The following is a 26,683-nucleotide window of genomic DNA, read 5'->3' as shown; positions in this document are numbered from 1 at the left end:
TGAATTTTTTAATATATATTATTATTTTATACTTTATAATCATTTTTTTATTACTGAAAGGTTCTTTTTGGAAAGATTGGTCAATAAAGTACTTGGCTCTTATTGATAGCCCAATTAGTCCCTCTTAATTGTTTCATTTTGTTACGCTTATTCTGTAAAGTTTTCATTTTTTGAAATATTCAACGGCTTCTTTCCCCGGCAGATATATGTGGTATTAATGTTATAGTTACTCATGTTTATTTCTTTGGACAAACAAGTTAATTTTAGTAGATGAGTGATTAATGATAATTCCATCATCATTCAAAAAAATTCACCCATTTATAGCAAAAGGAAAAAGAAAAAGACAAATGAAGGTTGGTAAAAAAACAAACATTTGTCGAGTTTCATTTTTTCTGTTCAAGAATGGATCAATAATACAAAATAGAGAGTGTTGAGGTAAACATCCAAAAACAAAACTAAACATCCAAATATTCTAAAACTAAACACCCCACCTCAATGCCGCCTCGAAACATGAGCCCAAGAGGGTGTCATCGCAAGTTCTTGAGCCGACAAGTGAGACTTGCTCAGTTGGTAAAGCACCTCTACCCACGACCGTTAGATCCTGGGTTCGAGTCACTCTGAAGGGGAAGTGTGGAAACACTACCAATTCTCCTAAATTGGAAGGGATTTTATTTTTTATTTTTTTAAAAAAAAAAAGTTCTTGAGCCTCATATATTAAAAAAAAGAGCATCATTGGTCTCACCATCATGGTCTTTGATGAAGTTATATCCTATTATGTTTCATGTTTTGCCTTAAGATTATTGGTGGTATTAAAGTTACTAGTTCGTTTGAGACAAGTTGTGGCATGTGTCCCAAAAAAGATGCATATTCCAGACATTTTGTTGTGGGTGCTACTAAAAAAAATTGTTATCCGACCGACGGATTCCCCGATTTTTGGATTTTTATTTCTTTATGTGAAAAAGAGGCGTTCCAAAAGGAGCTTGAGAGAAAAGAATGGGACTGGAAAAAAGGTCCCCTCTTATAGAAGAGCTTCAGAGACGGATGTGGATTCAATCCGGGCCTTTCCTTTCAAATGAGAACTGCCTCTGATAACTCGACTCGTAATTATTTTTCGATTGAATGCTGGATTTTGTATTGAGATATGCATGCATATGAGAAGTGAATTTGAAGCTTTTCCTTTCTCATGAAAAATATTGAAGAGTATAGATCTGAAGCAGAAAAAGAGAGAACGAATTTCATGCGGATCAATTTACTCTTGAGACCTTCCTTCAAATATAAGCCGTCGTGATTTTTGTAGTCAAAGCAACTTCGTCACTTCCATATACCTAATGGATAACAATGCTTTCAGGGATTTCTTAAGGATGACAGAAAACAGAAAACTATAGGTGACAATTGTAAAGAAGTCAAAACTGCAACAGTATACCTTCAATATTCATTTTGATGGTATTAACTGTGCAGTTTAAATACAAATGAGGTGTTTGCCAAGAGTGGTATTACCTCCTAACCAACAATCTGGACATCATACACAAGTGGGGTCTGGGGAGGGTAGTGTGTATGCAAACCTTACCCCTACCTTTAATAAGGTAGAGGCTATTTCCGGAAGACCTTCAGCCAACAATCTGGACATCATAAAAGTACACTAAATAACTCGCATATATGTTACATCAACATGATGCAAGTAACTCAATCTAAGACACTAATAGTGACAACTACTAAAAAAGTACAAAAGGCCAACTGAAACAGAATAGTACAAGCCAAGAAAGGAATTACCATAAGAAAAGAATGCCTTAGGACCCTTCCATGAGCCAAAGGAGAATAACTAAAAACTACTGAAGCGATTCACCACTGCCTTTGAGGAACCGCTACACTGGGCAAGACGACGAGGAGTAGGCAAAAATAAAGAAAAAGAGATTTCTGCCTCTTCATCTCTTTGTGAATGAAAAACAGGTAATGCACAATCCAAGTGTCGCAAAGGTCCAAATTCCAAAACCTGTATTAACAGCTGATGCACGTAAATCCCTGCAGAAAAAATAGATCCAGCACCTCTCAGATAAAGCAAGAAGACAAAGAAAGTAACAATGTTATCATATTAAAGACAGTTGAGGTTGCTCCAGTGGCGAGAACACTCTAATTCCAACAAAGAGGTTGGAAGTTCGAGTCATCAAGGGAACAAAGTGGGAAAGTCGCACACTGTTGTTTATGTAGAGTGGTTTTGGAGGCAGGGGCTGGAGTTTACTATGTCAAGAAAAGGGGAAAAAGAAGGAATCAGCACAGCATTCCATGCTAATAAATGAGCTAACCTTACTTGATATTTCATTTACAAGTGTCAGTATTAATGCGGTGAAACCTCAGCGAAGTTCTCAATACAATCAGCTTTTTACCAAGAAATTATGCACAGACAACTGTTAAACGCTTTTTCAGTGAAGATTTCACGGAAGGTGCAAGACTTTTCATGACGTACATGACCCTTATTATGAGGGTACCTGTCAATGAACACTAGCAAGGGTGATGTAGTAGGTTCATAGTTTTGGAGTCCTGTTCAATAGATTCACGGCAGTGCGGGATAAACGTCTAGCAATCAGAGAGATGTATTTTGGTGACTGTGTAGGACAATCATACACTTACACACGAAGAAAACAATTATAAGCTAACGTCAGTCATTGGTTAATGATGCTTCTTATCCATCTATAAATAGGTAGTCATCTAATCCTCGAGGAACGCCATCCAATTCTCCCTTACAAACTAGCAGAGTGAAGTGTTATTTCCTGAGAAAATCTTTTAGCTCTAGATTGAAGTGTTTAACAGGTCACAAAATACGGAAAAAGCTGAACTTGTAAACACCAGGCTACTTCCACAAATATGTGAACTCAATGGAAAGGAAAACCATAAAAGTAACAAAACGTCTTTCTGGCTATAGGAATCTATGTCGGAAAATCGTTATTCAATTTCTTTGCCACATGAAGGAACTTTTGCAGGTATTGGACCATATATTTTGCACGGATGTGTAAAGTGCTAATTCATAGAATCAAGTATTACTGCAGCCTGACAACTCCAAGACTAGAGTAATAGACTTTAAAGTACAATCTGAAGAACTAAATGAGCTGAAAAAGGGTCTGAAAGGGGTCTAGAACTTGGAGATGTTGAGATCAAAAAATAAACCCGCTAGGGGAAAACTAATCTTTCCCCACCTACCTAGGGAATAAACAGAAGAAACTAATCTGATTAAACAGAATTGGTACAAATGAATGCCTCTGTTAATGAAAGGATATTTACCTTCCCAGTGAGTATAAGCACAGACTAGGTGCAACAGCAGCGGTAATAGCGAGTTTCTTTCTTGATTCCTCTGACACCATAACAAGACCTCATGCTAATTCAAGGGCATGATACAGCTTGGAAACTCGTCGACGAAGCAATGGTTCCAACCTGAAAGAAGGTACTCCTCTTTCCCACCTTCTTGCTTCATACATCTCATTCCATGCCTGTACAATTTCATCAATATTGAATCCCAGCCCTACAACACAACGAATGTCAGAGACATTTGAAATGATTTTGAAAAAAGCCAATGAAGAGTAAACAAGTTTAAGGTAATATTTTCCAGTTTCACCTTCTGTTGCAGTACTGTTGGAACAATGATTCTTTATCATAACAGCAATATCTGTTGGAGAAGCTCCGGCGAATTCAAATTTTTCAACAGCAACTTCCAATGATTCATGCCAGAGCGGAAGCCCGAGTTTGAACTCCATAAGTGATCGTTCATATAGCATTGTACCCCATAGTAAATTTATCTGAGACCTCATGTTTGCAGCTTGCTCAGTAGCTTCAGCTGCAGATATTCCTTTGAGAAAATTCTCCGACTTCATCTGCTGCGAAAGGATTTTGTCGGGACTTGATAATTCGTTGAGACGCTGCTCCTCTGCGTCCTCCCACATCTGCATACCTCTTTCCATATTTTCCTCAGCACTGTTGTAAAGATGCAGAACTTCTGTAGAAGGCCAAGAATCCAAATCGACACCAGTGCTAATCGCATAATACCAAGAAAGTTTTGCTTGCTCAAACTGTTGCTGCCCCAGAGCAAGAATACCTTCATAAAAATTTGGTTTGATCTTCAGTGCCTCTTCATATCTCTCTCCTGCTTTTGAATATTCCTTTTGAGCCCAATCATAAGCAAATTTTACCTGTGCAAGCAAAGATTCTCCGGAACTATCTTCTTTCAAATAGACCCTTTTTCGCGCCCTGGACATATGAACATTACCCCAGTTGAACAATGCCAAAGCAGCCATCTCCTGAAATGTTTCTCCGGCTGTGCTGAAAAGGCATTGAGCTTCTTCACTTGTGACTGCCTCTTCCAAAGCCTCAGAGTATAGCTTCATTCCGACTTCATGAAGATCCAGATAAGCATCGGACTCAAATCCAACATAGTTCTTGAACAAATTAGAGAACTGGAAGATCCAATCATCAATACAAACTGGTCCATTTTCCTTGCTTTTTTCAACATACCCATTTTCAACAATCTGATTATGTCGTGCGCTGTATTTATGTTCGTCTTCCTCCCTTTTGATCTTCTCATAGAACGGATCCTGCTCCGGATTAACTTCCACGATATAGAGTCTTACTGAACCATGTTGACCAGAAGCTTCGGCCCATCTTAACTCCTCATTTGTCGTCACTGTAACCAGGTCACCTTCTTGGTCCCTATACTTGATTAGGACTGCTTTTAAGTTTGGGAAACGATCACCTATGACCTCCCTCAGTGTCAAGATGCTGCAGTTCAGGGGAACTTGAGCCCACCTTATGTCTTCCCCAAATACTAATTTCACTGTTCTTTTTGGCTCTTCTTCTGTGGTACGACTGATAATTTCCTCCACCACCAATTTATCTTCAGTTTTCCTCTCCTCATTGTCCTCATCTTTATTATCCTCCTGCCTATCCTTGGCCTTATTTACCTCGATCTCGTCCTTACTCTTCTTTTCCTTACTCTTGTCCTTAGCTTTCTTTCTGTTGGTCTTGTTCTCAGCTTTCGTCCCCTCCATCTTGTCGTCAATCTTTTCTTCCTGAGTCTGATCTTTATCCTTATTTTCTTCAATCCTAATCTCAAGCTTCATCTCCTCGACTTTCCCGTCCTTATTCTCAGCATTCTCTTTCTCGTTCCTGTTATCGGCTTGCTTTAAATCGATTTGGTTGTCTAATCCCTTTTCTTCAGCCTTGCCATTAACCATCTTCTCCTCTACTTTCTTGCTTTTCTTTTTTTGTGCCTTCTCTTTAGATGATTTCGACTGACTTGAAGCAAAAGGTAGTTCAACATATTCAGGTACCGGAATCAAATCTATAGGAACGTCATTCGCTCCAATGCCTTTTTGCTCAATGGTTGTTTTCACCCTCTCTGCAATCTCAATAGCCATGAGATTATTCGGTTCCATCTCCAGCACTCTATTAACATCTCTCTGTGCCAAATCCAACCTATTTAGCGCCTCATAACACCTAGTTCTTTTCATAAGTGCCTTGCTATATTTCGGTGTAACTTCAAGAGCCAAATTACACTCGTGGATCGCCCTAGGATATTCACTAAGTCCCATCTGCATATAACAAGCGGCTATATTACTACGAAGGTAGGATACGTCTATGTGGTTCCGCGGAAGCAATTTTATAGCTTTGTCATACTTCAGCATAGCTCCTTCATAATCCCTCTTTTGAAATAGCTTATTCCCCTCATCCTTAAGTTCATGAGACATAGCAATGAAAACTGCTGTGTCCTTATCAAATCGCCTCGGGCTATTATTTTCACCAACTTTGTTTTGCTTCATACTAGTATCACCAGATTTACCTCCTAATTTTTTTGACTTCTTCCAATCCTTTCCCATACTGAGCTTAACAATTCCAACTCTTTCAAACTATGTAGCTCAAAAACAACAACTTAAACTAATTTCTAAAATTAAACCCTCTCAATCCAATCAATAAACACACACACACACACACAAAAGTAACAGGACTTAACAACAACAACAACAGACCCCCCAGATAAGGAAATTCACCCTCGGCTCAAGAATGAAGGAAAGAAATAGTAGAAACAGGACTTAACTGGTAAAAAAGTTGAGTCTTTGTACCAGAATCCAACACAATAAAAAACAATCAAGAAAACCCCCAGATAAGGAAATTCACCAACCAAAACAAAGGTTAAAACCAGAACAATCCACCACAACCCAAACACCAATAAATCAAAAAAAAATATCCAATCTTTTTTCTTAATATACCAAGAAATAGCTTAAAGAACTGAGCTTTAGCTCCTAAATCCAAAAGGGTCTTCTTTAGAATTTGTGTTTAGCACCAGTAAAGCAAAAAAATCCAAACTTTTCTCAAAATTCCAAGAAATAACTTATAGAACTGAGCTTTAGCCCCTAAATCCAAAAGGGTCTTCTTCAGAATTAAAAAAACACAATAAAACAGTATAAATCCAGAATACTGAATTTATTCACAACAAACCCCAATTTAAGAAAAATATGAAGATAAACACCCCTTTATTCAGCTGCAAATAATTCTTCTCCTCAACCAAGATTCTTGCTTCTTCTTTTTTTGTATTTTTTTCTTTTTTCTTTAATTTTGTGAATTGAGGAAATAATTAAAGAAAACTTATCTGCATATTTTCAGCTTGCTTTTGAACACCCTTCAAAATTTTCTTGCAGATTTCAAGAGGAAAATGCGTTGAGACTAATGTTTTTCTTTGGTTTTTTCACAAGGAATATATGTTTATGCAGAAATGAAAAAAAAAAATACCACCAATGCCTCCACCTGTTATTTAAGTTGGAAAAAAAAATTAAATTTAGAAAACAAAAATAGTAAGTAAAAAAGGGTGTCTTGTACCTTTACGCAAACGCCACAAAAAAGTGTGTCAAAATATTCAACAGTTAAATATTTTGTTATTTAGATTTGAGTTGATTTGTGTTTTGCAAAAAATAAAAGGAAAAAAGAAAGATTATGTTGATTTGTTTTTCTTTTCTGTAAACAGAGATTTACAATTATTATATTCTATATTCCGACAACTACAACGTAGGTCCCACTAACCGTGTATTCCTAGATTGTGGGGGACGTTTGCAAAGAGTAAAATTGAAGGCAACTGTCTCTTCTATTTTTTTCCCTCTTTTTCTTTTCTTTTCTCCACCCCACAAAAATCAATAAAATTCTTCTTTTTTTTGTTAGAAATATTCACATTTTTTTGGGTTTCTTGTTTAGTGTTTCACCGTTCAGTATTCGTTTACTCGCTTTGAAAAGTTTCACTTTAAGAAATGATAAGTTTCAAACTCAAAATCTCTAATTAAAAATTAAAAAATAATCGTTTACCTAAACTTTTCATTTGGATTAAATTTTACCTTACTGTCCCACAATTGTCAAATTAACAAAACAGTATAGAGGGATTTTCAGGAAATAGAGTTATCAAGTTGAGCTTGTTATTAAACGGAATGATAACCAGTACAAAGATGTATATAGTTGACCAGTTGAATTTATCAGTAATAGTTGATAATGTCTGTATTAGTTTCAATTAAAAATCTAATATAATATTTGAAGCATGTTATTTACAAATTAATCTATTGTCTTTCTTTCTAATGATTCTCCGTGCATAGTAATTAATTAGTACTTGTCTTCAAATAGAGAGGTAAAATGCAATTCCACTTCTAAAATCTTGTGGGGAGACAGTGTAAACGGCGCCCAAATTTATCTTTATATCATTCTAAATTAATCAATTTTGTCACCCATTATATTTTTGGTTCATTTGTATATTATTTACCCGAAAAACGGATAGAGTTGAATTTGTACATAGTTCTAAGGATATGCGGTATAGCTTGATACAAATCGTAGGGATAAATAAAAATATCAAATATGGATTGCAAAGAATGCAAAATAAACAAGGTTGAAACGAAAATGATTTTTAGGACTAAACACAATAAATTAATTAATGAAACTTAAAAGAATAATCCTTGAATATAGGAGAATATGGTGCTTGAATTACAATGTAAGCAAAAACTGCCCTCTATAGAAATGTAGCCATCCTCTTTATAGTGGAGGACCCTACTTTAGGTATAATTAAAAATACATAGTGGAGAACTCATGATTAATCAGTTTTTCCCTAATTTTCGCCAAGATTCTCTCCCTTAATGTGTTTGCAACGGCTCTTGTCTGTGAGCTCAAACTCGATCGGCCTCGGTGTTGGTCGGTATTGCTTCTAGAACTCGATATGGACTCGGGATCAGGTGATTATTCGAACTCGGTCCCGGTTGGCCTCTGTCCCTTAAGCTCGAAATCATCTCATCATAGTTCGATTCGGACACGAGCTCGATAAAGACTTCGAACTCGGTGTTTGACCTATACCCGAAATCTGAAGCTTGTTTGTACCATCTTCAGAACCCATCTCGATATTACGAAGTCTTTCTTCGATCCATTATGTTTCGACCTCGATTAATCGTACGAAAGGCCGAAATTTATTTCGATCGTATACAAATAGTCCCCTCGTTTCTCGGGAAGGATGTGGTGAGAAACGATATGATTTCTCAATGGCTCGATTGGACTATAAGCTGACGTTCACATTGGGCTCAATCATGACGCACGTGATAGCTGTCTCGTCGATTTAGTTTTTCAAGATATTTAATGCATGTCAGACGGTGGTCGGCCACCGCTAATACTGAACCGCCATTGCTTTAATCTATAAATAGCCCTTCCTTTTATCATTTACCACTTTTACATCTTCAATCTTCCAAATTTCCCAAGTTCTTTTTCGTATCCTCTGAGTTTATTCGCAAATCTGTGATTCCTCTTCTAAACCACAAAATCTTTGTCACCTTCTTTAAATCCAAAAATGGTGAAGACATCAAAAACCGTCCCAAAAAAAGAAAAAGCTTTTTCTTCTCAATCTGCCGCCGACAAAACACCGGTGAATTCACGGACTGAGGAGTGCATTCCGGCGGCGTGTGTTCTAACCTCTAATTTCAAACTCGATAAAGGTTCACCGGTTCCTAGCCGGTGTGAGCCCGTATCGAGATATATTTGTTCGATAATTGAGGGGTATATCGAGCAGATAAAAAAAGATTATAACTGGGGGGACAAAGAAGTGGTAGTGCCGTCTCCCGAAGAGGATATTACTACTCACGTGAAAGGGTTTTTAAGTGTGTATACTTACCATTTCACGTTAGGTCCCCTCGACCCTATTAACATAGATTTTTGTCGTAAATACCTAATAACCCTAGGCCAGATCCATCCTTCTTTTTGGCGGATCGTTATTTTGATCCAATACTTTGTGAACAAAATCGAGGGGATGCCTTTCACCCTCGATCATCTCATTCAATTGTACCGTCCTCACCTTTTTCGAGGAGGATTAATAAAACTTCAACGTCGAGCTACCAAGGCTCTGTTCTCGAGCATGGACGAGGACATGGATCGAGGCTGGATGGGCACGTTCATTCGAGTAAGGACTTCGGACCTGATTCCGACTGAAAAGATGCCTTTTCCCGAGGAGTGGAACATAAAGCGTAAGTGTAATTCTTGTTGTTATCTCCTACTATTTTGTCCTTTCATTTCTTTTCTCACCGATATCCCCCTTTTGTGATTCAGTTCCATGGATGCCCGGCGCAGTTCCCGATCTCAAGAACTGGGTACGAGATCTGGTTTCACCTCCGCATACGCCGAGCGCTCATGGCGTGACTTGTCAAAGGGCCGATGGGAGGCCAAAAATCATGGTAAGCCCATTTCTCGTATTTTTTGGTAGTTCGAACAAAATACTTTCCATACACTTTAATAAAATTTCCCGTATGTAGGTGTGGGAAAAGATGCGGTTTTGAGGCCATTGTCCATCGAGGAAGAGGCTTTGGCCTGTGTCCCAAAGCCGGTGAAAGATAATAAGAGGAAAAGAGCCTCCGTTCCCAAAGATCCAAAACTGAAGAAGAGGACGGCTCGTAAGTCGAACAAGAACACCATTCCTTTGACCGTAGAATCAGTTCTGCGTCTAAGGGATGAAGAAGAAGAAGAAGAAGAAGAAGAAGAAGGAGAAAAAAAACGATAGGTATGCGCTGGCGGACCGAACGAAGAAGACCACCGACGTTCCCCAGGCAGTTGGGTCGATAGTGGTTCATAAGGCTCTGCCTCGAACTGGGAATATATCGGAGAAAGATTTGGGCAGAGTCCCCGAGTTGTTGAAGATCGAAGATGCTTCCCATCGAAGCCAATAGATGGGGGGGTATGTCTGAAGGGGCTCTCCCCGAATCTTTTCGAACCGAAGAGAATGCTCCAAGCGATTCACTTGGGGCAGTAGCAATCGAAGACTTGCACCTTCCCTGATTTTTCCGCAAGGGGGATTCGGGAAGCCCAAGTTTTGAGGGCCCTCAAACTAGACAGGCCTTGTGATGGAGAGGATCCTTTTCGTGACCTATTTATCGGTGTCGAGGACGCTACCGGTACAAGTGACGCATGAGATCTTTTTTACGGAGTGCGGCAGGCTTTGAATCAGGTAAGCCTTAAATTATTTTGTTGGCATTACCTTTATGTTTGCTTTTCTTTTCTAACTTCGTTTCTTCTTTCTTTGCAGGTCGCGACAGTTCATCGAGAATTATGTTCTCGGTCCCGAACAGAGCTACGTCAATATGAGGTCGATCTTCAACGGTTACGGATGAGAGGAACTCCCTTAAACTCCTCTTAGGGCAAAGGGGAGAGAAAATAAAAGACCTCCGAGATAAGTTGGCCAAGGCTCACCAAGATCAGACCGATCTGTCCGAGCATGTAATGATACTTTTAAAAGCCTATAGGCTCGATACGGGAACGATAGCTAATTTTTCGATCTCACAGCTGCAGCAGAAAATTGAGATAATCGGGAAACTCCGTGAGGAGGTCGATGTGATAAAAACTGAGTCTTTGAAGTGGAAAGAAGATATGGACCGATTTGCTGTAGAGAAAGAAGCTGCTCGAGCCCAATTATTATCGACCGAAAAACAACTTCAAAGTATGAAGGAGAAAGGCTCGGTTCATGCAAGAAGAATAAATGAGCTCGAGGCTCGGTTGGCCTCTGAACTTGCCAAGGACGAATCTGATGCTAAAAAGGCAAAGGTCAATGCGGATGCACTCGTGGCCGTCTATCGGGCCGATGCTGAAGCTGCCCAGGTCCAAGCAAGAGAGGCAGTAGAGACCACCAATACTCGAGCACATTGGGTCGCTGAACTTGCTAAATGCCGATCTCAGAGGGAGACCCTCGAGGAGATCCATGCTCGAGGTTTCGACCTCGCTGAAGAGATAAAAAGGCTTAAGAACTTGAAGCCGATGCTGAAGCCTTGGCTTTTGATGACGACGATGATGATAATTATGATGATGATGATGTGAGTAAGAGCGGGTCCAAGAACGGGGGGATCCCGGTGGAGAAGAGACCGCTCCCGGAGATAGCCAAGAAACTTAGCCCTTAGTTTCTATGTTGCAATCAATCGTGTAAACAATCTTGTGTGTGTGTGTCTATATATATATATATCTTTTTGTTTTACCGACTTGCTTCTGTTTTGTTTATTGCCTTGTGAAGATTTTATTCATGCCTTATAAATGTTTTCATAAGGATTTAGGCAATTTGATCGAATTTAGACTTCGTAGCCTTTATAACCGAGTGAGCGTTTACTCAAGCTTGAAATAAGGTAGCCAATAGTCTTAGTAGTCGAGTTGAGTGATTATTTGAACTTGAAGTATGATGTAGCCCTTAGTTGAGTGAGTGATTCGAACTCGAAGTAATATAGCCCATAGGCGTAATAGTCGAATGAGTGCTTGCTCGAACTCAAAATAAAAATAACACGTAGGCTTAGTAGTCGAGTGAATGATTCGAACTTGAAGTAATGTAGCTCATAGGTGTAATGGTCAAGTGAGGGCTTGCTCGAACTCGGAATAAGAGTAGCATGTAGGCTTATTAGTCAAGTAAATGTTTTGAACTCGAAGTAATGTAACTCGTAGGCGTAATGGTCTAGTGAATGCTCGCTCCAACTCAGAATAAGAATAGCTCGTAGGCTTATTAGTCAAGTGAATGTTTCGAACTCGAAGTAATGTAGCCCTTAGGCGTAATGGTAGAGTGAGTGCTTTCTCGAACTCGGAGATTTATCTCAATCCTGTTTGCATAATAAATCTCTAAATAGAGGAATTTTTCTTGGATATAAGATATCGGCAAAGAAGAGAACTTTCTTTGCAAGTCATTATATATGTGTTCATGTTTTGCGTCAGGGCTCGGGCCAACTACATGAGCATGGTTCGTTTTGACTATTTGGCTCTTACAACGTTTCCTATTGGAACCCTGTTGTTATGAAATAACTTTCTTGCATCAGAACTTGATATATTTGAGGACCAATGCCCCTCCAGTATTCGAGGTCGATTGTAAAGAGGCCTCGGATATTGTCGAATTATTTCTAAGTATAGCACGATCATTATTACCTCATTAAAAACCTTGCCGAAAATCCAATTTGGGATAAAACCGGTCTAAGGAAAAAAGAGTGCAACGCGTGGTTTCAGACCTAGGACTTCGTATTGAAAGATCCATCCTAGCTCCTGATCAGACTCCTACAGGGGTTAGTTTCGAAATGTAAACGAATATGGAAGGGTCGTACCTTAGCAGTAGTATCGATTTAGGTGCGACACATTCCAATTGCTTGATAGTTGTTTGCCGTTTATAATACCAAGCTTGTATGATCCTTTTCCGACATTTTCGAGACTCTGATACGGTCCTTCCCAGTTCGGTCCTAATTTTCCTTCATTTGGATTTCGGGTACTGAGGGTGACTTTCCTTATCACTAAGTCCCCGATTTTAAAATGGCAAAGCTTGGTTCTTCGTTATAGTATCTTTCGATTCGCTGCTTTTGGGCGGCTAATTGGATGAGAGAAGCTTCTCGTTTTTCATCCGATAATTCGAGGCTAGTGTTCATAGACTCGTTATTTGACTCTTCTATTGTATATCGAAACCTGGTACTGGGATCCCTGACTTCGACTGGAATCAAGGCTTCTGAGCCATATACTAAGGAGAACGGGGTTGCCCCCGTACTAGATTTTGATGTTGTTCGATATGCCCAAAGGACTTCGGGTAGGATTTCTCTCCATTTTCCTTTAGCGTCGTTCAGCCTCTTCTTTAGGTTTTGAATGATAATTTTGTTCGCTGTTTCGGCCTGTCTGTTCCCACTGGAGTGATACGGTGTTGATAATATCCTTTTTATTTTGTGGTCTTCGAAGAGTTTCGTCACTTTGTTGCCGACAAACTGTTTCCCATTGTCGCACACTATTTCGGTGGGTATCTCGAATCGACATACGATATGATCCCAGATAAAATCTATAACCTCTTTCTCTCTTATTTTCACGAACGCTTGTGCTTCAACCCATTTAGAGAAATAGTCAGTCATAAATAAAATGAACTTAGTATTACCTGAGGCCGATGGCAGAGGACCGACGATATCCATTCCCCATTTCATGAATGGTCATGGGGATAGGACTGAGTGAAGTTGCTCTCCGGGCTGATGGATCATTGGTTCAAACCTTTGAAAATTGTCACATTTTCGAACAAACTCATTTGCATCTTTGCCCATATCGATCCAATAATACCCTGCCCTAATTATTTTTCAGACTAATGAATCGGCACCGGAGTGATTTCCACAAGTGCCCACGTGCACCTCACGTAGGATGTAATCGGTGTCTCCTAGACCTAAGCATATTGCCAATGGTCCATCGAATGTCCTTCGGTATAGCGTTTCATCTGCAGTTAATATGAATCGAGCAATTTTGATTCGTAGGGCCCTCGAATATTTAGGGTCCGATGGGAGCTTTCCATTCTTTAAGTATTCAATATACTTATTCCTCCAATCCCAGGTTAAGCTCGTAGAATTTAACTCAGCATGACCTTCTTAGATCACGGATCTTGAGAGTTGAATGACAGTCCCCGAGCTTATCTCGCCTTCCTCGACTGATGATCCCAAATTTGCAAGTGCATCAACCTCACTATTTTGCACTCGTGAAACATGTTGTAAAGTCCATTCTTTGAAATGGTGCAAAGTGACATGTAGTTTGTCCAAATACCTTTGCGTTCTATCTTCTCGAACTTCGAAGGTTTTGTTTACTTGATTTACCACCAGCAAAAAGTCACACTTGGCTTCAATAACTTCTGCTCCCAAGCTTTTAGCTAGCTCGAGACCTGCAATCATGGCCTCATACTCGGCCTCGTTGTTAGTCAACCTAGTAGTTTTGATAGATTGCCTAATAGTGTTACCCGTGGGTGGCTTTAAAACGATGCTTAGCACGGACCCCTTCACATTCGAAGCCCTGTTAGTAAAAAGGGTCCATACCCCCGATGACTTACCCGATTTTAATAAGAGTTCTTTTTCGACTTCGGGTACGAGGGTCGACGTGAAATCGGCCACGAAGTCCGCTAAATTTTGAGACTTGATAGTCGTACGGGGTTGATATTCAATATCGTACCCACTGAGTTCGACGACCCATTTGGCCAATCGGCCTGATAGTTCGGGCTTGTGCAAAATATTACGAAGTGGGTAAATGGTTAATACGCATATGGAGTGGCATTGAAAGTATGGTCTTAACTTTCTAGAGGCGCTTATCAGTGCAAGTACTAATTTTTCTAGGTGCGGATATCTAGTTTCTGCTTCTCCTAAGGTTCGACTTACATATTAAATGGAAAATTATTTACCTTGCTCTTCTCGAACTAGGACACCGCTTACCGCAATTTTCGATACTGCCAAGTACAAACAAAGTTTTTCGTCTGTTTTTGGAGTATGAAGCAGTGGTGGGCTAGATAGATATCGTTTTAATTCCTCTGATGCCTGTTGGCATTCCAGGTCCAAGCGAAGTTCTTTTTTTTAGTAGAGAGAAAAATTTGTGACTTCGATCTGACGACCTCGAAATAAATCTGTTTAAGGCTGCAATCCGTCCCGTTAGCCTCTGTACGGCTTTCACGTTGTCCACGATGGCGATGTCTTTGATGGCCTTGATTTTATCGGGGTTAATCTCGATCCCCTGATTTGACACCATAAAGTTGAGGAACTTGCCCGAACCGACCCCGAAAGCACATTTCTCGGGGTTGAGCTTCATGTTGTATTTTTTTAAAATCTCGAATGTTTCCTGCAAATGGGTCAAATGTTCCTCTACGCGCAAAGACTTAACTAGCATGTCATCAATATAAAATTCCATTGATTTATCTATTTGTTCCTCGAACATTTTATTTACTAGGCGTTGATAAGTAGCTCCTGCAATATTTAGCCCGAAGGGCATCACATTATAACAATATGTTCCATACTTGGTGACAAATGAAGTCTTTTCCTGGTCTTCCAGGTTTATTTGGATTTGATTATACCCGGAATAGGCATAGAGAAAAGTAAGGATCTCGTGGCCGGCCGTGGCATCGATCATGCGATCGATATTGGGCAACGGAAAGGAATCTTTGGGGCATGCTTTGTTCAAATCCTTATAATCTACACACATTCTAAGTTTGTTCCCTTTTTAGGCACTACAACTACATTGGCTAACCATTTAGGATATTTCACCTCTCGAATGGACCCTATCTTAAGAAGTTTGGTTACCTCGTCCTTTATGAATGTGTGCTTTACCTCGGACTGGGGTCTTCTCTTTTGCTTCACCGATCTGAACCTAGGGTCAAAGGTTAGCCGATGCATCGCTATATCCGGTGGGATACCTATTATATCTAAATGGGACCAGGCAAAATAATCTACATTATCGATAAGAAATTGAATAAGTTTTTTCCTGAGTTCGGGGGTCAACCCCGTTCCCAGGTATACCTTCTGTTCGGGCCAGTACTCGATTAGTGTGACTTGCTCCAATTCCTCAATCGTTGATTTGGTAGCTTCGGAATCATCGGGAACCACGAAGGATCGAGGGATCCTATGATCATCATCTTCATTGATCTTCTGATTATCTGGTCGGGTTAAAGCTGATGTCTGTGATTGCTATTTGGTATCTCGTTCCCCTTTTGAGCCTGATCCCTTTATTGGCGAAGGCGAGGATATTGAATTTGCTTTCTCGACGGCAAACATTTCTCTTGCGGCCGGTTGTTCTCCGTATACTGTTTTGACTCCCCTTGATGTTGGGAATTTAAGGACCTGGTGTAGGGTCAAAGGTACATCTCTCATGTTGTGGATCCATGGCCTTCCAAAAAGGGCGTTGTACCTCATGTCGTATTCGATTACGTGGAACTTCATTTCATGGATGGTCCCGACCACGTTTATCGGTAGAATTATCTTACCTTTAATGGTTTCACATACCATATTGAATCCGTTTAGAACCAAGGTTGCAGGTACGACCTGGTCATGTAGACCGAGCTGTTCTACGACCTTCAATCTAATGATGTTGGCCGAGCTACCTGGATCAATTAATACACGCTTAACTTTAGTTTTATTTATAAGTACGGATATTACCAATGCATCGTTATGAGGTTGTATGACTCCTTCTGCTTTATCATTGAAGGACAAAGTTCCTATGGGTGCGTAATCCTGAGTTCGAGATCGCCTTTCTCTCACAATCGATGTCTTAGTGCGTTTAAGCACCGGTCCCTGAGGAGTATCGGCGCTGCCGATGATCATGTGAATGATGTGTTGTGGTTCTTCTTGTTTGTTTTGTTTGCCGAAATCCCTATTTTTAAAATGGTTCTTCTCCCTATCGCTTAAAAATTCTACCCTTTGTTGAATAACCAGGCTACCTCCTCTCTTATTGCCTGCAATCTTCCGTTCTGTGACCATGGGTGCCATGATATTCCCACCTTTGATTGGGATTCCTCTAGGCAAGATCGGTCTGTATGGGTCGAGGCCATTTAGTGTCTTTGATGCGTCCGATAGCCGACACGATGACAGATACATCAATGCCAAAGTTATACTTCGATAACCGAGGCGCTTCCTTAGATCCGGCAGGCCTGTTGAACCTACTTTTGTTCATCAGCCCCCGAGACCCTTGACCTATATCACTTCTTTTGTTATTTTGTCCGGGGTTATATCTTGATACACCGATTCTGTGATTTTCGTTATACGGTCGGTATCAATCCCTGATCTGACCTTGTTCTCGATTAATATCCCTTCGAGCAGCGGGTTCAGACCCCCAACTGATCATCTTCGACCCTAATTTTTGATTGGTACCAATTTTGCACATCGGCCCACGTGATGGCTGGGTTATGCACATCGACCCTAATTCGATCAGGTTATGCTTCAACCGCCGTGAAGCCGTCGAACTTCGTTCGTTCAAACCTTGAGTGAAAGCCTGAACAGCCCAATCATCTGTGACTGGTGGCAGATCCATTCATTCCATTTGAAAACGAGATACGAACTCCCTCAGCATCTCGTTATCCTTTTGTCTTACCTTGAAAATGTCTGATTTCCTTGTTGCGACTTTTATGGTGCCGGTGTGTGCTTTTAAAAAGAATCTGCTAACATATCAAATGAGTCAATGGAATTCGGTGGTACGTTGTGATACCAAATCATTGCTGCCTTCGAGAGGGTCTCTTCGAATTTTTTTAACAACACAGATTCGATTTCACCGTCTTCTAAATTATTGCCCTTGATGGCACACGTGTAAGAAGTGACATGTTCGTCGAGGTCGGTCATTCCGTTATATTTGGGAATTTCAGGCATACGAAATTTTTTAGAGATTGGTTTTGGGGTTGCGCTCGAGGGAAAAGGTTTTTGCAAGAAATTTTTGGAATCCAACCCTTTTATCATTGGTGGAGCTCCCGGGATCTGATCGATCCTGAAATTATATGTTTCTACTTTTTTATCGTTGGCTTCGACTCGCTTTGTGAGCTCTTCGAGTATTTTAGTAATTTCGGGAGTAGTCCCCGATTTTTGCTCATTTGACCTCACTATGGCTGGCTCTGTTCTATGGGCGATTTCTCGAGGTGGACTGGGCTCCAACCTGCTCGGTAGCTGGGTTTGGCTCTGCAACTGAGCTATTTCTGCATGTTGAGCTTGTAATATTTTGAAAATCATACGCAAGCTAACGTCGTTTTCCTCGACGTTATGGGTATCTCGAGCTGCAGACCGAGTGCCACCATGAATGTTATTTTCAGGTTAAGAATGTAGGTTCGCCTCAATGGCCACATGCGAATTGATAACTATCGGCACTTCGATTCGAGCTCCAACGGCATTGACAAGTGATCTTTCGGTACTGGGTGTCAAGTTGTTATTCTCATCTTGAAGACCGGCTTCGTTGTCAATAGGTGAGGCCATTTGATTGGTAGTTAGTCGTTGCTAATCCGAAATCCAAGATACTTTCGGAAACAAGCGCAAAACGGTGTGTTTTTGCATATCCGTATCAAATAATCACTGTTATCCTTAGCCCCATAGTGGGCACCAAATTGTTTACCCAAAAAACGGATAGAGTTGAATTTGTACATAGTTCTAAAGATATGTGGTATAGCTTGATATAAATCGTAGGGATAAATAGAAATATCAAATACGGGTTGCAAAGAATGCAAAATAAACAAGGTTGGAACGAAGATGATTTTTAGGATTAAGCACAATAAATTAATTAATGAAGCTCAAAAGAATAATCCTTGAATTTAGGAGAATATGATGCTTGAATTACAATGTAAGCAAAAACTTCCTCTACAGAAATGTAGCCATTCTTTTTATAGTGGAGGATCCTACTTTAGGTATAGTTAAAAATACATAGTGGAGAATCCATGATAAATCAGTTTTTTCCTAATTTTCACCGAGATTCTCTCCCTTACTGTGTTTGCAACGACTTTTGTCTGTAAGCTCGAGCTCGATCGTCCTCGGTGTTGGTCGGTGTTGCTTCTAGAACTCGATATGGACTCGGGATTAGGTGATGATTCGTACTCGGTCCCGGTTGGCCTCTGCCCCTTAAGCTCGAAATCATCTCATCATAGTTCGATTCGGACCCGAGCTCGATAATGACATCGAACTCGGTGGTTGACCTATACCCAAAATTTGAAGCTTGTTTGTACCATCTTCGGAACCCATCTCGATATTACGAAGTCTTTCTTCGATCCATTATGTTTCGACCTCGATCAATCGTACGAAGGCCGAAATCTATTTCGACCGAATACATATATACTTTTGCTATTCGAAATAATTAATCTCTTATTGCCCTTGCTATTAATGGAGTTTCAGCATGAAATATGTAAAATCCCTTCTTAAAAAATATCTAATTATAGTCAAACTTCTCTATAACAATATTCATATATAATAGTCATTCATTATAAAAGTTAAGTTCTTTTCGAAATTAATATTTATATTATATTATAATATATATATCATCTATAACATCATTTTATTATAACAATTAAAAAATATCGGAACGAACGAGGCGAGAGGTTTGACTGCACACCTTTCAACTTTTGATGATGGTTTAACCAAAAAGATCGAATCTATATTAGGAGTCGAGCACAAAACGAGTGTTTTCTAACAAAAGACGTAATATTATTAATCAAATGTTTAATAGATGGCAAAGTTATATAATTTTGAATAATATAAAGATAAATTCGACGCTTGTCTCTATAAAAAATAAAGAACAATCTACAAGGAATCTTAGCTTTACGCATCTGTCAAGAAACCTCGTCATAAGAAGTGTTTTTCTTTTCGTTAAGAGTTGATTTTTGCCAAAGAAAAAATAAAATGAAAGGAAAAGTCTTCATATGAAATTAACAGAGAATCAAAATAGAAAAAATAAAGAGAAACATTGAAAGGAATCTACATAAAAGGAAGGGCAGGCGAAGCTTTATCCTCTGAATATTTACTTTCAAATACTATAAGAAGTTAACCAAAGATTATTCACTTTACATTTATTATACGTGTAAAGTGTTTTTACATTATCATTATAATCTGATTACTCATGTATTACTTATAACTTTTTTAAGTTTAATATTCATTTTTACTTTAGGTAGTTCCCTATACTCGTCTTTTAGCTAAAGCAATATTCATTATTATCAGTAGATACAAATAAAATACACATACTAGCAAACATGACTATTTACCCTCAAAATCGGATAACAATTGAATTTGTAAATGGTTTTAAGGATACGTGATCTAACTTGATACAAAACGATAAATTAATTTGTAATTTAAATAAGTAATGGAAAAGTAAATGCTAACCACACAAGTTGAACAATCTTAGCCCTAAAAGGTTAGCCACCCTCGAGCCAAAAGTGCTTTGATTGATATCTGAACAGAACAACGAGAGAATAATAAGAACTTAAAGAGAATAATAATATATTGATTTGGGATGCGTGTTACAATGTGTTGAATGAATTATCACACCCCTTTTATAATAGAGGAGTCCTGCTCTAGGTACATTTTCATAAAAGGTAAAAATCTCTCGATTCGCTGATTGTCAGTTCCTTACTGATCCGTGTCGAGATTCCCGCCGCAATATCCGACCGGTCGCAGATATTTTGGTCTTCTGTTAGTTAACTCAACAATATTTCTCCGAGCTCGTTCAAAGCTAAGGTCGACACCGGACTCACTGCTCCTCGAAGGCAGGCGTTCCGACCTCGGGTTCTAGCTCGGTAGGACTCGAGATTGATCTTCAGTCCTTGATTACCACGTTCCAATCCTAATCTACCAAGTTGTAAGCGAGCTCTATTTCGACCGTATACACATAATCCCCTCATTTTTCGGAGAGTAGATGACGAGAAATGATATGAACTTCTGATCCTGACTTCGATATTTTGTGACAGAAACGACAAAATAGTCGAAACATCTCGTCAATCAAGTATTAATCGTAATAAATGCCCGTCAGTTGCCAGTCAGCCACTCCCAGATGTGAACAGTCGCTGAGAAACTATAAATATCTCCCTCATTAATTCATTCAAACTTTACTTTCAAACCTTCTAACCTTGTACCTTAGTAATTTCAACACTTTCAAGCATTGATTTTCTGGTTACTCTGAAATCCTTTTATAAGAACTTATGTTCTATCTTTATCCCTAAACATCAAGCATACTCTTTTAACTCCCTATTTTTCCTTAATTTTTCAAAGAAATGGCGAAGACTTCAAAATTCGTTCCCTAAAAAGAAACTCCCTCTTCCTCGCGACCGGATACCGAGGAAACCGTCTCGCTCATTACTGTCAACGAACTGGCACCGGAACCTCCTCTAAAAGTGTTTATTCCCGGGGGTGCCCGGTCAATGCCGATTTCAAGGTTGAAAAACCTTCTTCCGTACCATGCCGATATGAGGCGGTCTCGAGGTACATCTGCTCGATCATCGAGGATATTCTCTCTAAAGTAAAAAAAGATTGCAACTAGGCTGACAAATATGTGGTGATTCCCGAAACTGACGAAGCCATCACCACCCATGACGAGGGAATATTTAAGTGCTTACACTTATCCCTTCATGTTGGGTTCCTTGGAACCGGTCATCATCGACTTCTGCAAAAGATACGAGGTAACCCTCGATCAGATTCACCCCTATTTCTGGAGGATCGTAATCCTCCTCCGTTTCTTTGTGAGCAAGATCGTGGGGTGCCCTTTCGCGATCGACCACCTTATGTGTTTATACAGTCGCCGACTCTACCGGGGAGGATTGATCAAGCTCGCCCATCGGGCTAGTAAAGTTGCGTTCTCGAGTATCGATGAAGATAGGGATCGAGGATGGCTAGGCCATTTCGTCCGAGTGAGGACCTCGGACTTGATCCCGGCCGAGAACATGCCATTCCCTGAGAAGTGGAACATGAAACGTAAGTATATAATTTTGCTTTCAAGGTTTTATTTATCTCCCTTTTCCTTCCTTCTTATCCGTGTTCTATGACGGTGCAATTGCTGCCCGGATCCCGAATGCAGTTCCTCGACTCAAAGAGTGGGTTGAGGGCATTATATTGCAAATGCCTTATTTCGAGCGCTCGTGGCGCAAGCTTTCAAAGGGCCGATGGGAGGCCCGTTCTCATGGTGAGATTTCTTTCATAAGTGATACTTGGTTTCCTCTTTATATGATTGAGTCCTTACTTGTTTTATTTATTTTTACAGGTTTACCCAAGGATGTCCAAATGAGATCTCCATCCGGTAGTGACGATCTCCCCACTAAGTCCCCTGCTCCGAAACAGGGTAAATAGAAGAAAAGAAAAAGGGCCCCGAGTTCTCCGAGCTTGGAGAAGAAAAAGCCAAAGAGAAAGTGGGTGCATATGTCCAAGGAAAGCACCAGCGCTCGAGCACCACCTTCGGGTTTTCTCTATCAGCTGAGAGATGAATACAAAGAAGAACAAGAGAAAGAGACCTTCAATCTGGTGACTCGAGTGTCGACACGACTCGAAGGACAAGTGGCCTCCGAACCAGAAGGAGACGATGTTGATCTTCATCTAGCTAGGGAGGTCCAAGAGAAGGTCGAGACCGAAGATTCCCGGGACATTAGCAGTGCACTGAAGGAAGATCTCGGTGCGATAGATATTATCGAGTCACCTTCGTTCACTGAGTCCATGTACAATGAGGCTCAGACGGTGAAAGAAAGTCCCAATGATGGAGTCCTCGGAGCGGACGATCCCTTTCGCGGCTTCTTTGATGGAATGGACTCTAAGACCACGGGGGGTGTCACCGGGTTGGGTGATTTAGAGATACTGAGGAAGATCCCATCTTTGGGAGCAAGCGGACCTTCCTCGAGTCCCAAGCTGGTCAATCGATTCCCTGCCCCAAGTGTGGATCCTGGCCAGAAGCGATTCATCACTTTCTCCCTTCCAGAGGACTCCTGAGTTCTCTCCACCCCAGTAGGGATGGCTAGTTATCTTCGGTGTCTGGTGACCAAGGATGATCAGGCCAAGATGAATGAGGTAGATGCATCATGTCTGTTCAACGAAGCGCAACATGCGTTAAACCGGGTAACTTTAGATATTCCTCAATGGTTCTCAATTTGTACTTAGGCTATTTTGTAGATAACTCTAACATTTTATGTTTGTGTTTGTAGGCCTCGGTGCTTCACCACGAGACTTTCTCCGATACTGGGATGAGCTGAAACAGCCCGAGGACGAGGTCCGAGGGCTCAATGAAAAGAGAGATTCCTACAAACTTCTTAGTAAGCAGCATGAGGGGGAGGCTAAGAGCCTTCGAGCTGAGTTGGAGATGGCTCAAAAGGAGCATGCCGACTTGGTCGAACAGGTAAAAATATTTTATCTTAGTGACGAAGAGTTAGACTTGGTGACTAACGGTCGGAATCCGCAGGTCCAACAAAAAATTGATCAAATCGGTCAACTACGAGCTGAGATGGATGTTGTGAAGGCCGAGATCGATGAATGATGGAGTAGAATGGATCGTCTGGCCTTGGAAAAAGAGGTTGCTTGGGTGCAACTGACTTTGACTGAGGTCCAGCTTCGAGCAACAAAAGAAAAGGTCAAGGCGCAGGCCAGAAAGGTCGAAGAGCTCCAGTCTCGGCTAAGTACGGATGCCTCCGAGCAGAAAATTATGGTCAAGAAACTTGAAACGGCCAAGTCAGTGGCGGTGGTGGTTAAAGCCGACACTGACAATATGGTGGACCAATATAAGGCCGATACCGAGGCGGCCCAGGACCGCTTAAAAGATATCGTTGAATACGAGAAGTGGCAATCACGAAGAGAGGACCTCGAGGAGATCCATGCTCGGGATTTCGATCTATCGGTCGAGATTGAGACCTCTAAGGGACTCGAGGTCAAGGCCAAGAAGTTGGCATGCCCTGAAGAAAAAGAAGAATAAGACTTTGAGGGTTCCGATGGAACTGGGGACCAAGAAGACCAGGCTGTTTAGATGCCTTTGTAAAAAACATTTTGCTTTTTTTTTGTACTCGTGTAATATTGTATTTTTGTTAGGGCCATTTGGACTTTGTAAAGATTGTATATAATATATGAGGCTTGTTTTCCCCTTCGGCAGTTTATATATTCTATTTTCCTTTACTTTATTTTTATGTCTACAAAGGTCGAAATGCCTTAGCATAAAATACTTTGTCATGTCCGGAGGTTCGAACAGGCCTTGCCTTGGATATTATTTTATTTAAGGCATCGTGGGGGTTCGACATGATTGAGAACTTCTTTCCCCAAAGTACTTATAACTTTTAGATTGTAGTTTGCCGAGGGTAGCCTTTAGAATCGATTATGAAATTTTTGAAGGCCTTGTTTTTGTTACAGGTGTCGGACGTCTCCGAGCCATTTTAGTATGGCCGTAGATTTTTTTAGTACGGGCGTTGCCTAATAGGTCTTGTGCCCTCGGACTTCAATAGCCCGAATCGTCCGAGTTTGTTTATGAATGGCAGTCTCCGATTGGGGTGATCGATTGAACCCAGATAAGGCAGACCTTGGGCTCGATTCCTTTAGGGGATCGTATGTAGGAAATTCCTTCACGAAAAGAAATTTTTTTAAGAGACAGGATATTTATCCGCAAGGTAGAGACTTTATTCTTGTGCGTAATAGTTACACATGTGTACAAGATTTGTATCATGGCTCGAGCAATCTATACGGGTACAGTTCATTTCACCGTTTGACCCTTACAGAAAATCCTACCGATCGAAAGTTTTCTTCCTTGCTAAAGTTGTTATCCGAGGGTGATGCCCCCTAGTGTTCGAGGTCGATCAAAGAGAGGCCTCGAATACTGTTGTGGTCTTCGATACAGGTTCCTAACCAGCCTTCGATTAGCATGATTTATTTGTTGCCTCGTTAAAAACCATGCCGAAAAACCCATTTGGGACAAAACCGGTTCAAGAAAAAAAGAGTGCAACGCGTGCTTTTCGGGCCTAAAGGTTGTATCATTCTTTGATGATTCATTGTAAGTGTTAGTTCGGAATGTAAATAAATAAAAGAAAATGAATGGGATCGTACCTTAGCAATAATATCGCTTAAAGTGAGCTATGTTCCAGTTGTTTTGTAGTTTCTCATTATTCATCGTTCCGAGTTTGTACGATCATTTACCGGTGATATCGATAATTTGATAAGGGCCTTCCCAGTTCGGCCCTAACTTCCCTTCATTCGGGTTTCGGGTGTTTAGTGTAACCTTCCTTAGTACCAAGTCCCTGACATTGAAGTATCAAAGGTTGGTCCTTCGATTGTAATATCTCTCGATCCGCTACTTTTGGGTGGCCAACCGGACAAGGACTGCTTCGCGCCTTTCATCCAATAAATCTAGGCTCGTGTTCATAGCCTCGCTGTTTGATTCCTCGATTGTATATCGGAATATGAGACTTGGCTCTCTGACATCGACCGATATTATAGCTTCAACGTCGTAGACTAGTGAGAAAGGGGTGGCCCCGATACTGGACTTCGAGGTCGTTCGATATGCCCATAAGACTTCGGGTAGGATTTCCTTTCATTTTCCCTTGGCATCAGCTAACCTCTTTTTGAGGTTTTGGAGTATGGTTTTGTTGGTTGATTCTGCCTATCCGTTCCCACTAGGGTGGTAGGGTGTTGATAGGATCCTTTTGATCTTATGATCTTCAAGAAACTTACTTACTTTGCTACCGATGAATTGTTTCCTGTTGTCGCACACGATCTCGGCCGGCATTCCGAAGCGGTATATGATATGGTCCCAAATGAAATTGATGACTTCTTTCACCCTTACCTTTTCGTATGCCTGGGCTTCCACCCACTTAGAAAAATAGTCAGTCATAAACAATATAAATTGAGCCTTACCGGGTGCCCATGGAAGGGGGCAAACAATATCCATTCCCCACTTCATGAACAACCATGGTGAAAAAATCGAATATAGTAGCTCCCCGGGCTGATGAATCATCGGAGCGTGTCTTTGACATTCATCACATTTCCGTACGAACTCCTTCGCGTCCTTTTCCATATCGATCCAGCAATAGCCGGCTCTGATAACTTTTCGAACCAATGATTCGGCGTCCGAATGATTTCCACAGGTGCCTTTATGTATTTCCCTCAAAACGTACTTGGTGTCCCCTGGTCATAGACATATCGCGAGTGGGCCATCGAATGTCCTTCTGAACAGGGTTCCGTCTTCAGATAGGCTAAATTGGACTGCCTTTGTACGTAGGGCCCTCGATTCCTTTGAGTCGGATGACAGTTTTCCGGTCTTCAGGTATTCTATATATTTATTTCTCTAGTGCCAAGTTAGGCTCATTGAGCTAATCTCAACATGACCTTCTTCCACTACCGATCTCATAAGTTGTACGATCGCCCCCGAGTTGAACTCGTCATCTTCGACCGATGACCCTAGGTTAGCGAGGGCATCAGCCGTACAATTTTAATCTCGAGGTGCGTGTTGCAAAGTCCATTCTTTGAATCGATGCAATGTTACCTGTAATTTATCCAGGTACTTTTGCATTCGTTCTTCTCTGACCTCGAACATCCCATTAACTTGGTTTACCACAAGGAGGGAGTCGCACTTAACTTCAATTACCTCTGCCCCCAAGATTTTGGCTAGTTCGAGACCTGCAATCATGGCCTCATATTTGGCTTCATTGTTAGTCAATTTCACAGTCCTAATAGATTGTCTAACTACATTGCCTGTTGGTGGCTTCAATACGATGCCAAGTCTGGACCCTTTTGCGTTCGAGGCGCCATCCGTAAAGAGGGGCCAGATCCTCGAGGAGGTCCCTGAATTGATTTATAACTCTCTTTCGACCTCGGGTATTAGGGCCGGCGTAAAGTCTATTACAAAGTCTGCCAAAATTGGAGACTTAATGGCGGTTCAGGGTCGATATTCAACATTGTACCCACTGATTTCCACGACACATTTGGCCAACCGGCTCGAGAGCTCAGGCTTA

The 26,683-nt window shown here is 40.7% G+C and overlaps 1 protein-coding gene across 1 annotated transcript; it reads right to left on the bottom strand.

The window, feature by feature from the left end:
* Window positions 1-1,620: 1,620 nt before the first annotated feature.
* On the bottom strand, window positions 1,621-6,767 carry LOC107832682 (protein PHOX1-like). The gene is made up of 3 exons (XM_016660543.2): window positions 3,605-6,767; window positions 3,274-3,511; window positions 1,621-2,019 (listed from the first exon to the last, which is right to left on the bottom strand). The coding sequence occupies exons 1-2, from the start codon at window positions 5,856-5,858 to the stop codon at window positions 3,363-3,365; spliced, it is 2,403 nt and encodes an 800-aa protein (XP_016516029.1). The 5' UTR covers window positions 5,859-6,767; the 3' UTR covers window positions 1,621-2,019; window positions 3,274-3,362.
* Window positions 6,768-26,683: the final 19,916 nt, after the last annotated feature.

Source organism: Nicotiana tabacum, chromosome 18 (assembly GCF_000715075.1).
Source record: "Nicotiana tabacum cultivar K326 chromosome 18, ASM71507v2, whole genome shotgun sequence".
Lineage (NCBI taxonomy): Eukaryota > Viridiplantae > Streptophyta > Magnoliopsida > Solanales > Solanaceae > Nicotiana > Nicotiana tabacum.
This window is presented reverse-complemented; position numbering and strand designations above follow the sequence as displayed.

Bases quoted from the DNA above. Each gene is read 5' to 3' on its own strand.
- LOC107832682 (XM_016660543.2), bottom strand. From the start codon at position 5,858: ATGGGAAAGGATTGGAAGAAGTCAAAAAAATTAGGAGGTAAATCTGGT. The intron at 3,512-3,604 runs GTGAAACTGGAA...GTTGTGTTGTAG, and splicing joins CAACAGTACTGCAACAGAAG to GGCTGGGATTCAATATTGAT.